This window comes from Rutidosis leptorrhynchoides, chromosome 5 (assembly GCF_046630445.1).
Source record: "Rutidosis leptorrhynchoides isolate AG116_Rl617_1_P2 chromosome 5, CSIRO_AGI_Rlap_v1, whole genome shotgun sequence".
Lineage (NCBI taxonomy): Eukaryota > Viridiplantae > Streptophyta > Magnoliopsida > Asterales > Asteraceae > Rutidosis > Rutidosis leptorrhynchoides.
The window spans coordinates 26,495,360-26,512,592 of NC_092337.1; the positions used below are offsets into that span (position 1 = coordinate 26,495,360).

Below are 17,233 nucleotides of genomic sequence, written 5' to 3' on the forward strand. Positions count from 1 at the left end.
AAACCTTGTGGACAATATTCTTCATCAACATCTGATATTAAATATCCTACGATATTATCATATCTTTCATTATAAATATCCTTGATATTTCTGAAGATATTTTCATAACTATTCTTATCTGAAATCATTTACCTCTCCGCGCTATCTGTATTACATCATAAAGGAAACTATTTAGTTTCTATATTCTGTAAACCTTCGAGTTTAAATTATGAATATTTTGAAGTAGTGTTGGGAACTGAAGCATAAGTTAGTATAATATAATGACACTTGATCAACGTGATTATATTACAGTAAGTCATGCTGAGTTTCTAAATGGAACGTGATGATTCACAGATCATAACGTCATCATGTGCCATGTTACACGACTCTGGTATTCTATCAAGAAAATATTTTTTTGATGATTCGGTCTTTCCCAGGATATTCTGGTAATTTGACAAATCAAGATCGTGCCATTACAATTTCTTTCTTAGAACATTAACTATGTTCATACCTACAAATTCTGGACCATTATTCGCTTGACTTGAAGTCGGAAAGAGGAGACAAAAGCATGAAACTTTGAAATATAAGGGAAGATATAAAGCCCAACAATAACCCAAAAATTACAAACCACATATATCGATGCATATGGCAATATAAAGACACGGGAGAACTAAAAACACTATAAAACCAAGTGTATAGTAGAAGTAAATAGATTCTTCCGGCGGTAGATGAAAAAGAAGAATGACAGATATGAAAGTGAGAAATATATCAAGAAGCAGAACTGGATGAAGCATATTGATTAATGCTTTAAAGTATGAATTGAGGAAAAAGAATAAAAGGTGTGAGTTGTAAGAAAACGAAGAGGGTGGATTTATAGTAAAATATCCGACAGAGCAATAAAAACAGATGATCGCATTTAAAGCGGATCCTAATTCCCTTGATTACCGAAAAATCAAATCTTGTTACAAAGATTTTCTTCAAATCTCTTGAACTTTGGAAATCAATCCTATCTATGTCAAAAGATATGACGAATCTACATTTATTCATTTCACTCTTTTGTGATAACTTCACTTATACTCTTCACAAAAATCGAATTGTTTTATCTATATGATGATAAAACTTTAATTTCCAGCCCATATGCGTCACAAAGACATACTTATTGTCAGCCATGACCATCCCAATCAAATTTCGGGACAAAATTTCTTTAACGGGTAGGTACTGTGACAACCCAGAAATTTCTGAACAAATTTAAACTTATCATTCCGACACGATAAGCAAAGTTTGTTAAATTAAATCTCAAGAATTTTAAACTATATTCATACATTCATTTACCCTCGACCAAATTCCGACGATTCACGAACCATTATATAAATGGATATGAGTATAAATATACATGCAACTTGAGAATATTAACAAAGTATTAAACGTATAATACTTTACATGAACGTATTTGTTTCAATATGGTTATCGATAGAATAAGAAGATAATACCAAATGATTGAATTATCAGATACATTGAATTATGATTACGAGTCTTTGTTAAGAGGTCCACATTGATTTGAGAAATCTTCCTATTTTAACAATATTCGGAAAATGGTAAAGTTATTTACAAGTAAGAACAAATGTGTCAATTGACGTGGGTTAGACAAAAGTTAGTGGAGAACTGGTTTTCATATTGTTCGACTGATCTATTTTCAAATATATGTAAATGATTTCAAAAACTGAGTTATTATAATCTATTAAGGTAAATTGATTATATAGAATTAGAAGAAATCGATTAAAGCTTTATATTATAAATTTATATATATAGTGTCTCAAAAACGTAAACGTGCTATGACATAGTAAATTCTACGATTATATATAATAATCTTTGAAATATAATTAGTTTTGAAATGACAAATATTATATCATTATATAAATATTTCAAACACATATATTATGCATAAATTTATAATTCTAAATGAAAAAAATATATATATATATATATATATATGTAACAACCCAAACCAAACCACGAACAACCCGCGTAAAAATATCATAATTTTTTTTTGTTGGTACAGCTTATGGCGCGGGGCGCCAGGCATTTGCGCGGCGCGCAGAATGACCTGGGCAGCCTGCTGTCCCCGGAAGTCAAAAACGCGAAAATGTTTGACCACTTCCCGACATATTTAGGCAAAACGCTTTTCACAACATATTCATATATGTAAAACTAACACATTCCATTAATAAAACAAGTTTTACGAACGGGGCCCACACGACCCAAATTACAAGTTTAATACAAAACATGAGTTTCGACCACCAAAAAGTTTAAGTACCAAACGACACGATGAGCATGGTGTTTGGGATTAAACTACCCAAGTCTTGGTCAAACTCCAAAAGCTATCAATTCCAAAAACGTCCCCTAACAATAAGCAGAATCTCTAATCCAACCGTATGCTCTTACCCTTGTCCACGCCGGAACCTATAAAATGGTAAACAACGAGAGGGTAAGCTAACACTTAGTGAGTAGAATGAATATATACATGCATATAAGACTTACCTACTCGCATCCACGATATCATATAACGCATACAAACGCATAACGTCTCAATAAACAAGCTAGTATCGTCAATTCGTACAACTAGCAACATCAATAGCATAATATTCATTATAATAATTAAATGCTAACGTCAACAACTATAAACCATGGTTAACCAAGTTCTTCGCAAGGGAATGACTTCGCGAAACAAGTCATCGATGTTCATAACAACCGTTAGCTCCCAAACACGGCTATGGTATACTAACCCCCGAGGTGTTCCAAAAACGGCTATGGCATCACCCCCAAGTGTTCCAAAAACGGCTATGGCATCACTTGATCAATGTGTGAGTAAAACACGGCTATTACTCACAATCATGTACACAAACACGGCTATGTGCACAAATAATACGGATAACATCGTAGGAGTAAAACACGGCTATTACTCGCCACTATATGCACAAACACGGCTATGTGCATACATATTAAACGTGAACAAAAACGGCTATGTCTCACAACTATGGTCACAAAATGGCTATGTGACACCATTAATACGGCACGTAAATCATATACATACATATATAGATATTCCACTCACCTCAATGTCTTGGTGAGAGATAACCGAGCTTTCAACTTCAATGTAACGCACCTATTACATTATGCACATATCAATCATTTATTCAAGGTGGTCAACCACTAACTTCATTCTAGTGCCATTTTGATCCAAGGTGCAATTTTGACCCATTTGCACCCTTAACCCTAAAATTGGGTTATCTTACACCAAAACGCTAAAATTAGCCAAGATAGGTTTAAAACACATTTCAATACAAAGTTTATGCATCTTTCACAACCATTAACCAACTTAGGTCCATTATTACCCATTTGACCATTTTAAAGTCAACATACCCATTTTGGGTCATCCACTAACCCACACAACACCCATTTACTTAGATATAGGTGTGATAGTAACTAACTAACAAATTTAAGCTCTCAAACATCAATTAATACTTGAAAACCCTAGGTTAGTCATCTTTGGGTCTTCATGACCCAAATTCACCCAAAAACACTCAATTTACTAACAAATGGGTTTTAAGTTCATCACTTTCCCCAAACCCTACCCCTTAATCAAATTAAAATCAAGAAATCAAGATTAGAGCATACCACTACCACCAAAACGTAGCTAGAGGAAAGATGAACAACTTTAATGCTTGCACTTAGACCCGATTCAACCTTCTTCTTCTTTGTTTTGAGCTCTCTCACTCTAGAAAACTCTCTCTCTCCAAAAATTGAATGGATGAGGTTGAGGTAGATGGAAATTGAGTTAATGAGGCTCCAACAACTGATCCAAAGCCTTAAAGTCGGATCCCAAGTGATTTTACCAAATTGCCCTCAAAATATCCAATTTAAAAGAGAAGGGTGAGCTGTCACAGCAAATGGCGTGGCGCGCCATATACCTGCGCGGCGCGCAGATCCCCCAGATCAGAATCTGTCCCCTTTTTGAATATGTACAACAAAACCCCACTTCAAGTATCTTAATTACACTTATGTACACTACAAATAATCGGGTCTTACAATATATATATATATATATATATATATATATATATATATATATATATATATATATATATATATATATATATATATATATATATATATTTTAACTTAGTCATAAAACGTCTTGATTTAAAATAATATATTTTGATAAACAACGAGCCACTGATTTATAGAAGCAAATGACCACAACGCTCAATTATATAAGTTACATTTCTTATAATAGGATTTATTGATGTTTAAGTCTAATTTTTGTTAAAGGTACACGTCGCGTAACGTAAAGTGTTAGTTTTCTAAGCGTACGAAAATGCGTTCGAAAAACTGGAACCGGTACTTAAGTCGAGGGTCAATGTACAACACATCGGTGTAAAAATTACAAATCAACTATGCACGAGAATATAATATAATATTTAATTAATTCTAAAGATTAAATATATTATATATTAAATAATATATATATATATATATATATATATATATATATATATATATATATATATATATATATATATATATATATATATATATATAAACATTACATCAGTGTCAAAACACGTTTATGATTTGATACAAGAGGCCATGCGATCGCATGGAAGTGGTAAGTGGCCAATATGCTTATAAAACGAATCCGTTTCTGCTCTGGTTCACCTCATTCAATCTCTCGCACTATTTACTCTTTATATATATATATATATATATATATATTATTAAGATTAATATAATTATTATTAATCATATTATTATTAGTAGTAGTATTATTACTATTATTATCTATACATAAAAAATTACGACGAGGTCATGCGCAAGTTAATTTCAAAACAAGTTTTTCGAGTAGGATAGGGCTAAGGAAATTATGGGTTATAGCTTTGGAGTATATGGGTAATGTTCGGGGGTATGCTCGTGAGGTCAACCTAGTGTTTATCGTCTCCGTTGTGTCTACGTACCTTCCTGCAATATTGAATCTTAATATTGATACGTGAGCGCTCATAACTTAACTTTTATATATTATTAGTGTATCCCTGAATAGTGCTCGATTATATAGGATTATGCATGCTTGTACGTTTGATATTGTTATTTAATAGGTTATGTTGAATCATGAATTAGATACATATGCTACTGAGATAAGGTATATGATATGCATGTCGTTGGAAAGCTAGCGAAAAATTAAGAACTTTTCATTTAGATATCGAATGATTTCGATGAACGGATTGGAAGTTATAGTCAACTGAATTTTAGTATTATTATTAAAATGATTATTATTAATATCGTCGTTATTATCATCGTTATTATTATTAACTAGTAATTATTATTATTATTATTATTATTATTATTATTATTATTATTATTATTATTATTATTATTATTATTATTATTATTATTATTATTATTATTATTATTATTAGTATTAGTTATATTATCATTATTAATATAGGTATTATCATTAAAAATTGTTATTTTTATTATTATTACTATCATTATTATCGTTAAGATTATAATTAATATTATTATTTATCATTAAAATAACTATTAGGATTATCATTAATATTATTATAATATTTATTATTATTACTATCATTATCGTTAAAACTAATATTAGTATCATCTAATTACTATGATTAATATTTTTATCATTATTATGAATACGATATAATATAGAACTAAAAACTATTAAACAAATCGATTAGGAAATAATGAGTATGAGTATCATGATGAAATTAAAATATTGTAAGATATTGATTTAGGAAAATATTGTTTTCTTCATTTTTATCATTTTTATTATTAAAAGTATTATTAATATTAAACTTTCATTTTTACTAAAATTATCATTTTTAATAGAAATATCATTGTTATTATAAAATATCATTATTATTATCATTTTAGTACTATTATTAATAAAAATTATCATTTTATCATAATTAATATCATTTTTAGTAAATATAAATATTGTTATTATTATTAGTAGAATAATAATAATTATTATTACAAAATAACACAATTTTTACGTACTATTGTTATTATCGATATTATTTTATCAAATAAATATGTGATACAAAGATATTTTACTACATGTAATACAATTACATTAATAATACCTATCATTATATTTGCATATTAGTCTCGAGCATTAGGATTGTGATACACTATGACCTGACCTAAATTGCTAGATATATATTGACCAATATATAAATATATATATATATATACTTAATATAGGTTCGTGAATCCGAGGTCAACCTTGCACTTGTTCAATGCCGTCATATGCATAATTGCTACGAAATACAGTATTGTGAGGTTCATTTGCTCCCCTTTTAAATACTTTTGCAATATATATTTTTGGGACTTAGAATACATGCGCTGTTTTTATAAATGTTTGACGAAATAGAGACAAGTACTCAAAACTAAATTATATGGTTGGATTATCGAAATCGAATATCACCCCTTTAGCTTGGTAACCTAAGAATTAGGGAACAGTACCCCTAATTGACGCGAATACTAAAGATAGATCTATGGGCCTAACAAACCCCATCCGAGGTACGGATGCTTTAGTACTTCGACTTATTATTATACAGATGAGAGGATTATGTTTTGGGGATATTCTATATGCATCTTGTTAATGTCGGTTACCAGGTGTTCACCATATGAATGATTTTACCTTAATGCAGACGAGAGGATTTTGTTTGAGGATTATGTTTATAAAATGAAAATCTTGTGGTCTATTAAAAATTATAGAAACGATCGAGTATGATAAACTAATGAACTCACCAACCTTTAGGTTGACACTTTAAAGCATGTTTATTCTCAGGATTGAAAGAAATCTTCCGCTGTGCATTTGCTCAATTTAAAGATATTACTTGGAGTCATTCATGGCATATTTCAAAAGACGTTGCATTCAAGTCGTTGAGTTCAGTAAAGATTATGATTAAGTAAATGACAGATTAGATCATTTATAGTTGAATATTATGAAATGGTATGCATGCCTGTCAACTTTCAATGTAATGGAAGTTTGTCTTTTAAAACGAATGCAATGTTTGTAAAATGTATCATATAGAGGTCAAATACCTCGCAATGTAATCATATGTTATTGTATTCGTTCTTATGGATTAGGACGGGTCTTTACATCTCTAAAGCTTTGTAGTGACATTTTCGTTCCTTGCACCAACGAAACCGCTTCTAGGATATTTTGATCCTTTCTCTGAAGAGCTCATGACAATACATATGTGAGCCCCAAAATGTGCAACATCAAATGCAAATAGAAGACAAAATTAAAGGTGTCAAAATATGTAAGAATACCAGACGCTTGTCGCCGACTTAAAGCATTGTCACCTTCATTTTTAACAAATTGAAGAACTTTGACAACTTCTGGAAATAAAGATTTCAAACTTAACATTGTATTGTGATGAGAACCCCATCTCGTGTCTCCTGCTCTTACAAGAAAAAGTTCATGATTTTTCCCCGTTCCTGTTTCAACCTCACCATTAGCAATTTCTTCCTCTAGCCTTTCTTTCTGAAACTCTCGAATCATATCTTTTCTTTTACACGAACTAGAAACCATAGTTACCACCAATGCTAATCTATCAAAGAAATCTCCAACCCCATCATGATGTTTCGCCATCGCCACAACCACTAACTGGAGTTGATGAGCAAAACAATGTATATAATAAGCCGAACTATTATCTCATAAGATCAATGCTTTCAAACCATTAAACTCTCTGTGCATATTGTTTGCTCCATCGTAGCCTTGACCTCTTACCTATTTAGTGATAATTTATGATAGACAATGATATAAATTTTAATAATAAAAAAATCAAATCACTTTTCTTACCTGTTTCAAACTCACTTTATGTTCAGCAAATAATGAATTGATGGCAGACTTAAGAGTACCAGCATACGTGTCTTTCACATGAATAACAACAACAAATCTCTCCTTAACAATACCACATCCATCAACGTATCTCAAAACCACAACCATTTGCTCTTTTTTAGGCACGTCACTAGACTCGTCAACTAACAAGCTAAACACGTCGTTACCAACTCTTCAAATATAGATTTGAGTTCTTCTTTGGCGAAATAATCAACAATATCTTTCTGAATATCAGGTGAAGTTAATTTACAATTCTTCGGAGCTTTTAACATTGCCTTTCCCGCATTCTCATTTTGACATGAAATTAACTTCAATGTTTCTGAGAAAATACCTCTATATATAGAGTCTTCACTCTCGTTATGACCACGAAATGATAATGAGTTATGCAATATATATCTGACAGCATCAAGTGAGCCTTGTAATCGAATTCGATACTCTTTCTTCTCAATATCTGACTGCCTCTAAAAAGCAACATCTATTGATTGCTTTGTCTTCATGAGATCTTCACATTTTTTATCTGCTTTATTGTGGAAACTATTAACATCACTCTCATGGACATCAAATCTTCCTTTTTTTTGTTCCAATTACAAAATCCATCAGTCACAAATGCATCACTCCCACATTGTTTTCCAACTTGATCTCTAAAAAAGTAACACCACAAACAATATGCTTTGTCCGCCTTTTCATTATACTATAGCCAACGAAATTCATCAAACCAAGTAATGACAAAACGTCTATCTTTGGAGGCTATTTATCTTACCGGAAACGAATGACCACGTGGTTGAGTAGGCCCTCTTTGCAAATAAATCCTCCTTATTTCATCTTTTTGATTAGGGTCGTAGTCTAAAATGTTTTTTTCTATCTGCGGGATCCCAAGGAAGATTGTTTATATCATTTTCTTTCGCATTGAAGGGGTAGAGCTAGATTTTTGGAACTTTATTAGAAGTATTTGCATTTGAAGCTCCTTCTCCATCAAATGATACTTTTCTTTTTTTAGTACAAATCCTTCAAGTGTTCCTTGCATCTATATATTATTATTAATAGATAATTTTTTTTTTAGACAGTGATTGGGATCATCCGAGGGGGACTAAACCACCCGTTACGATCATCTCCCGTTTCGACTATGCCGATGCAGCGATAATAACCCCGCCCCCATCGCTGCCCGGGAGGAAACCTTGAAACCGATCCAAGGGCACGACCAAGTAAAACCCTCTTCCCCTCTACCCCTCAAAGGATATGAGAAAGGTGTCATGGGTGAATACTTCATGGCAGAGATGAAATTATGTTTTTAATATGTAGCCAATGGGGGTCGAACTCCTTACCTCCTCTAAAGGAGTCAAACCACCAACCGCTGGACCACATCACAACTTCTATTAATAGATATTAAGTATAAATAAAAAATACAATAATATAAATTACACATGATATAAATTTAGGCATTTGAATTAAATTAAGCATAGACCCCAAAAATTAATAAACCCTAACAGATTAAATAGTTAAAATAATAATAAATAAATGGAATATAGAAAAGAAAACTACATGAAAGTGAAGTAATCGAACAATTTAATCTCGAAATCGTGAGTAATTGTTGAGTAAAAAAATATTGGATACTAGTAACTCATGTGATTCTAGATTCTCGAAGTCAAAAGTATAAAAAATGGTGCCTGCAACTTGAGAGAATATCAAATACGGAGTATAAAAATCTACACCATATGTTGGGCACAGGATCTTGCAGTTTCTATAAGCAAAATTAAGAAATAGCCAATATTTGTATAATGGCTTGATTGGGCTCTCGACTATTTTATTGGGCCTAAATTTAGACCAATGTTTATCTACCATCAAGTCAACCATCCCTAGCATTGACCGTTGATGATTATGGAAGATAGTTGCAAGTACTCATGCGCTACTGCAACTGAAACCCTAGAATGGATTCGCGACATTATTCATTTTATCAAACCTTACTCTTTCTTCTGGCAATCTCATGTCGTTAATTTCTTCACGGTATTTGATACTTCATTACTAAAATCTGCCTCCCAATTTTGATTTATAGTGACGAAATTAGCGCAAATTCAGTATCTGTTGTTTAATGCTACTGCAGGATAGACTGTGGGAAGCAGTTGATGAAGAATGGATTGAATGCTTGAGAACTGAATCCGTTGAATGTCTTACTCTGATACCTTCTGGATTTGTTCATGTATGTAATTATTTAATTTTGCATATATAATTGGGACATTTACTTGTTAATGTGATATTTGACCTTTATATGCGAGATTGTTATTTCAAAATTTTGTGGCTGTGATTATTCTAATTTATTTGCCAAATTTTTCCTTTCATTGTTGCGAAAATGTTTATCAGTCTTGCACTAGTTTTGCGATTTTGTCGTTATTAGCAAAACATTGTACTTTCAAAGTGTGAGTAGATATGTTAATCCATATTGGTTCTTCAACTTAAACTAATTAGTGAAATTAGTGAATGAAAATGCGCTCTGTTTAAGGGTGGTTAAGATTCAAATCAAATTATTTACGTTTATATATTGTCCTCTTATGCATATGAAACCAGGGCCATTGGCCTGCTTCGCTGAAAAACTTCATCTCTACCGCGAGCTCTCTTGCATTTCCTCGTGAGCAGGCTGATTTGAAGAAGGTATTGTATATTATATTGGTTATGTAAATAGTAAACATTATGAAAGGTATATGACTTAAAGGTATTAGTGTTGTAGTCAACGTTGATTTTCTGCTTGCTTGCTTGCTGTCATTCATGTCTTTAATATATTTTAAACCCCTTTCTAATTCGGTGTTATGGTATTGTAATATTCATTTTTTCAGTTATTTCCGGATATACCTGTGGCTTCGCTTAATAATGTTATAACCCAAGGCATGAACCAGAAGAAAAGACATGAAGTATGTTACAAGGACATTTACTTTTTCCCTTAAAATTTGAATTCGGGATACTCTTTCGTTATGGAGGATATATAATATATATCGAAAAGGCTTTAATCACTCTATAACTTATATAATCATAGATAGAGGCTCTTGCAGCTGTTGTTAGTTCAGTAGCAAAAGACGTGAAAACAAATACCGTAATTGACTTAGGTGCTGGTCAGGTAAACTTCATTTTCCGTCAGTCGTTTCGTTAATAGTAATAATTGTAGCTGTAATAGAAAATATGCTTACTTCCCTTTGAATTGAACGTATTTAGGGTTATCTTTCACAAGTACTCTGTTTTGAGTACCAGCTATCTGTGGTTGCAATTGATGCATCTTCTCATCATGGAAAGATCACTCATGCACGTGCAGAGCGAATTAAGAAACATTATGATGCGAAGATGCGTAAATCTAGGTATTTGATTTCAATATACTCTTAAATTTGTTATTTACTTCATTCTCTGTCGAAAATAAATAGTCGAACACTGTGAGATGTAACAATATGAAACTTCTGCTAGTTTAGGAGGAAAAGGCGTTATGATCCCTAAGACAGTTACAAGTCGTGTCCTCTCGTCAGACATGCTGAAAACTTTATTTGACTCGAAGGATATTAATGCAAATTGTCTTAGCCATTCATCAAATGACACGTGTCCCATTCTTCTAACTGGTCTTCATGCTTGTGGAGATCTGTCTGTAACAATGCTGAGGTAATGAACACTAATTTTGCCTGGATTACTATAATGTATATCAAATGATTTCTGCTGCAAATATTTTTTATATCGTTCTGAATTCTTTAGCCGTGCTAATTTTAAAGGACGTTTTTGGAGAGTGAAGAAGTACAAGCTGTAGTTAGCATTGGTTGTTGTTATAATTTGCTATCAGAGGAAGAAAAGGGAAAAGATGATGATGTATTATGTGGTTATCCTATCAGTAAAGGTGTAAAATCCACCGGCTTATATCTTGGTAGAAATTCACGTGATCTTGCTTGTCAGGTATCTAAATTCCTACAAGTTTTCTTGATAATGTTTATACTCAGTACTTGTGTTGGTTCTTGATTTTGACGATTTCGTGCTTATACTAGAGTGCAGATAGATGGAAAGATATGGAAAAAGATGCGAGTCTCCATAATTTTGAGTTGCATGCTTTTCGAGCTGCCTTTCAAGTGGTAGACTTCAATTTTTAACATTTGTTGTCTTTCTTTTACAATTAATTAATATTAATATTAATATTTATATGATGCATGTCATTTATCGTGTATAATGATTGAAATCTGACTTCTTATAGGTGCTTTCTAGATATTTTCCTAAAACATTGACAGGAAGTCCTACGATAGGGCGGCAAGGGAAGACTTTGCGACGCCAACAACAGAATTCTAAGATAAATTGTTGCGGGGCTGAAACAGGTCAACTAAATCTCTTTAACTTATTCGAATCTCAACATGCTATTAGTATGTATTGGGTCTGGATCTAAGTTTGATCCAAACAGGTCCAAAACACTATCCATTGATCAAATAAGTGATCCAACGGGTCGACTTTCAGTCAATCTATGTTTGATTGGGTTGATCGATTTATCAATTTTCTGACTTTAATACCCCCTCATTACATCTCTGTTTACCGACATATACTCTTGCATCTCCCACCCACCCCACCCCAATAAATCTTTAGTGTCACTTTCATCTTTCCTTTTTCTTTAGAACACTGTCTATGTGCTATAATAACATCATAGTTAGTAAGAATAGTTAAAGTTGATTTTACGCTTAATAATGTGGATTATTAATAATGAACATGAATAATCAAGTATGACATTTTTCTTTATCGAGTGACTTGACATACAATATCAAAATTTGTAAAAAAATTTGTGAATGTTTATTATTCTAAAAGCTTGATTGATTTGATAATATGAAAATACGGATGCGTTTGTTTATAAAAGGGATAATGACATGTAATTGGAATGTACATTCTTAAGTGTAACATTTATGCAAGTACTTTTTTCACGAAAATTCAACAGCGGGTAAAAAACTTCTACAACTACATTACGTAAGTATGTTGCATCAGGGGGTACAAAAAAGTATGTTGCTATTACATGTCTATTAGTATCACTTTTTGTAGTGACCCGTATTCAATAACACAAAAGATTGCATGTTAAACTTTTTAGATAGCCATGTTTTACATGGTGACAATATTTTATTTGTTTCACTTTTAATATAGTCAGAAGAAACACGGAACATGTCACGTTCTGTAGTATTCGTGATAACTACAGAAGAAAAGAGCTTAAAGCTAAAAAGAAAGTTACAAAAAATATAAAGAGGGGGAAGAATATAGGGTGTTGGGGTGGGTAAAGCGATGGGTTAAAAGCCTTAAAGCAAGTGAAAGAAAATAGACGTTTTTTTTTTTTTTTTTTTTTTTTTTAACCTGGGTATCCAAACAGTCAACTTGACTAATCCCAGGGCGACTACTTGCTACGCGAGCAGCCCGGAGTCATTGCAGGCGAACCTCCGTGGCCATGAGTGGATAACTGTGGGTGCCTGGAATCGAACCCATGACCTCCACTATGGAAGGCCAGGGTCATAACCATTCAACCACCACACTCATTAGTTCTAATTCGTCATTTATAGCTTAATTGGGTCATGGGTCAGGATCATGGGTCACTAATTATTAGGTCAAGTCAATTCACTCTCAGTTTAGTCAGGTTTTGGGTCAGCTGTTCAGATAATCCATTGATCCGATTAAATTTTGAGAAATTAGCTTTGTGGTTTTTGTTATTAACTTGCAGGCTTGGATACACATGAGTTTCCCTGTAAACCAAATTCTATTTTTGAAAAGGCTGAAAACGTTGACCGATGTTCTCTTTTTGAAAAATTCAGCCGGTCGGGAATGCATCGTCTCAATTTAAATCAAATGCAAAATATTGATTTTGCGGGCATTTGGAAGGAATTCGAATCATTTGCTGTATGTTTTTCTTTTTTCATATAAAAGTATAAATAATAATAATAATAATTGTGAACAATCTCAAACATTAAGTTGTAGCACAACTGGTAGTGGTCTGCCTCTCTTAGCGAGAGGTCAGGAGTTCGACTCCGCTGGGCTGCAACATTGCACTCAATGTTATCCCTAACCTGAAATATCCACCCAGGTTGCCTTTCGCTTAGTGTGGGGTAAGCGGGGAGGGGGGGTTTTACCGGCCATGCCCTTGGATTGGTCCGGGTTTCCTCCAGGGCAGTAGTTGGGGGCGGGTTATGCAACTACGGGAGATGAACGCGTGGGTGGTTTAGTCCCCCGAGTGATCCCAAACTGATGTCCAAAAAAAATTGTGAACGATCTCAAAACTAATAGTTTTGTGTGTACTGATGATGCAGGAACTGATAGGGCCATACTGGTCCCTTCGAGCAGCACTCGGTCCTGTATTGGAAACACTTATTCTGCTCGATCGACTGTTGTTTCTTCAAGAACAAGGTAATCATATTGAAGTGTTTATGTTACCAATTTTTAATCCTAAAATATCTCCTAGGAATGTCGGTATAATTGCCAAGAAGATATAACAAAAGCGTCATGAAGATACGGTGAAATTTTTTAAAGAATGAATCGGGTTTGGTCAGCGATGCAGTTGGTAAGGCATACGAGTGAAGTAGTAATAAAAATTAATATTAGAAGAGCAGACTATTGTGGAATGAAGTTGACAGTATTGTCATATCCATTTTGTCGCCTACTTATGGTTCACTAAATTCTTGTTTACTTTAAAAAAGATTCAACTGTTTGGTAGTAGTTATTTAATTTAATACATCAATATGCTAATCAATATATATATATATATATATATATATATATATATATATATATATATATATATATATATATATATATATATATATATATATAGGGTCATAATCAAGAGGGAAGCACTTTTTTGAAGGGAAGGGGGAAACAAAGTTTTTTTTTTTTTTTTTTCATTTTTTGAAAAAACTTTGTTCACGAACATTTACTACTACACAAATGAAAATAGAAACCCCTAAAAGAAACCGGTTTTCAGAGAAACATGAAAAAACAGGTTTCTATAGTGAATGGGAACTTGTTTTAAAAAAGAAGGAAACTAGGAACCGGATTTTCTAAAAAACCGGTCTCTATTCCTAACTTTAGAAACCTGTTTTCCTAAAAAACCGGTTCCCATGTTTAGAGACCTGTTTTTTTTAAATAACCGGTCTCGTTTCTCCAAATTTTTTTGAAGTGATCTGAGCGGGAGATGAAAGTGTTAAAAAATTCAAAATCTTCATTTTATCCTAAAGCCTCTTCATTTTATCCTAAAGCCTTATCATTCATCTATTCCAATTTACAAGCTAGAAACCAAAAGCCTCATCATTCTTGCTGCAACTACGGTGATTAATTTCATTTTTCTTTTCACTTAAAAATATATACATATATATACAAGTGTTAAGTTTTGGGTGATCGAAGAAACTTAGACAAAAAACGTAAACAACAAATCTCTTTTTGTAGGTGACTAAAAGATGATTGCTCAATCATTTTTCATAACAACTTCATCTTCACTGAAGAAAAGGTCAGTTTAATCCTATGGCACTATATATACAAGTGTTAAGATTTAGAATCTATTTTTGCTTTATGTGTTAGTTATATATATCAAAGCCTCAAGAATTATCCCAAAAGATGATGGTATTATATTTTGAAATTTGCAGGTCGATGAAGCAATGGATTCAACGACTTATAAGACACAAGACTTAAATGACTACATAATGAAGAAATTTGTGATAACTTGTGAGGATGTTTTAACCACCATATACTGCCTTCAATTCGAAGATGTAGTTTTAGACATGAAATGGACGTATCTTTATTAGGATATATGGGCCTGTTTGCATAATATATTTAAAAAAAAAAAAAATTACAATAGAAACCGGTTTTTATTAAAAAACAGGTTTCTATTCTGGAGAATAGAAACCTGTTTTTTTGTAAAAACCGGTTCCAAAAGTCAAGTTTCGGAACCGGTTTCAAAACCGGTCTCCACTTTAGAAACCCCTACCCATAGAAACCGGTTTTAAAACCGGTTCCTAAACCCCTAAAAACCGGTTTCCATTTCCCATTTTTGTAGTAGTGATTATAGATTAGATGAAAATATGAACATTTAAAAAAAACACTTTGTGATGAATGTCATTATTTTGGCGGGAAAACGCCTGAAGAAAAAAATAAAAACATTCAATGCATTGAATGTTTTACTGCGGAGTTTATTTGCATCATTTTGTTTTCATCTTGTGTGAAGTGTTTTTTTCGAATTTAGCTCGATTTAGAGTTTAGGGTTTAGAGTTTTGGGTTTTCGGGTTTACTCCGTAAACCCTCAACCCAAAACCCTAAACCCAAAACTCTAAACCGTTCGTGTTAAAATATTCAATCTAAACCCTAAACCCTAATTTCTAAACCCTAAACCCTAATTTCTAAACCCTAATAGCTAAACCCTAATTTATAACCCCCTAATTTCTAAACCCTAATTTCTAAAACCTAATTTCTAACCCCTTAACAAAAAATTCAACAACAAAACATTCAATGCATTGAATGTTTTTATTTTTTTCTTCGAGCGTTTTCCCGCCAAAATAATGACATTCATCACAAAGTGTATTTTTAAATGTTCATATTTTCATCTAATCTATGATGTTCGTGAACAAAGTTTTTTCAAAAAACGAAAAAAAATTACTTCCCCCACTTCCCCCAAAAAAGTGCTTTCCTCTTGATTATATATATATATATATATATATATATATATATATATATATATATATATATATATATATATATATATATATATATATATATATATATATCTAATTATATGAAAAAAAGATAGTGAGGGGGTTATTTGGCGAAAAATTATAGGAAGAGAACAAAGTGAGGATTTAAGTTGGCAATTGGAACATTGTGGTGATTAGTATCATTATCATTATCAATAAACACTATTGGTGGTTGAAAGTTCCTGTGTCTTTAGTTTTTTTTTTTTTTTTTTTTGCCAAATTTGGGACGGCATCCCCGTCATCACAATTCTTTTATCTTTTCGATCGACGACTTATGCTTAAAACTTGTGTATCTATTGATGCCTTTGTCACGTTTTTCAAGTGTTTGATGCGATGTTTCTTGTTGGAACCTAACCATATATATATATATATATATATATATATACTTAGATCTAGTTGTTTATAACTTATATACTGCAAAAGATATGATATAGTTCTTGTGTACTCAAGGATTCAAACAACAGACATACCATTTATGAACTACAGTATTTGTTATCAATGTATTTTAAAGTGATAAGTAGAGATCAAGATGGAAAAAAAAAAAATGGACCAAAGCGGAAGAGGAGTAATCAGTAGAGTTACTGCCCCCAAACCATTAGTATTTGTTTGTTGCCTG

General features: G+C 32.2%; 2 protein-coding genes across 4 annotated transcripts; one reads left to right on the forward strand and one right to left on the reverse strand.

Moving 5' to 3' along the window:
* Positions 1 to 7,169: 7,169 nt before the first annotated feature.
* On the reverse strand, positions 7,170 to 9,760 carry LOC139848475 (uncharacterized). The gene is made up of 8 exons (XM_071838203.1): positions 9,574 to 9,760; positions 9,232 to 9,260; positions 8,670 to 8,771; positions 8,457 to 8,600; positions 8,077 to 8,370; positions 7,871 to 7,972; positions 7,339 to 7,675; positions 7,170 to 7,240 (listed from the first exon to the last, which is right to left on the reverse strand). The coding sequence occupies exons 1-8, from the start codon at positions 9,758 to 9,760 to the stop codon at positions 7,170 to 7,172; spliced, it is 1,266 nt and encodes a 421-aa protein (XP_071694304.1).
* Positions 9,660 to 15,858, forward strand: LOC139847871 (uncharacterized). 3 transcript variants are annotated; one of them, XM_071837597.1, is made up of 13 exons: positions 9,660 to 9,910; positions 10,008 to 10,103; positions 10,469 to 10,552; positions 10,735 to 10,809; positions 10,932 to 11,012; positions 11,108 to 11,247; positions 11,351 to 11,539; positions 11,647 to 11,824; positions 11,914 to 11,997; positions 12,117 to 12,234; positions 13,605 to 13,780; positions 14,188 to 14,284; positions 15,517 to 15,858. In XM_071837597.1, the coding sequence occupies exons 1-13, from the start codon at positions 9,779 to 9,781 to the stop codon at positions 15,522 to 15,524; spliced, it is 1,458 nt and encodes a 485-aa protein (XP_071693698.1). In that variant the 5' UTR covers positions 9,660 to 9,778; the 3' UTR covers positions 15,525 to 15,858. The 3 variants fall into 3 exon arrangements, with proteins under 3 accessions (XP_071693698.1, XP_071693697.1, XP_071693696.1); XM_071837596.1 differs by lacking the exon at positions 15,517 to 15,858 and adding an exon at positions 15,320 to 15,359; XM_071837595.1 differs by lacking the exon at positions 15,517 to 15,858 and having other exon boundaries at positions 14,188 to 14,601.
* The last annotated feature ends 1,375 nt before the right edge of the window (positions 15,859 to 17,233 follow it).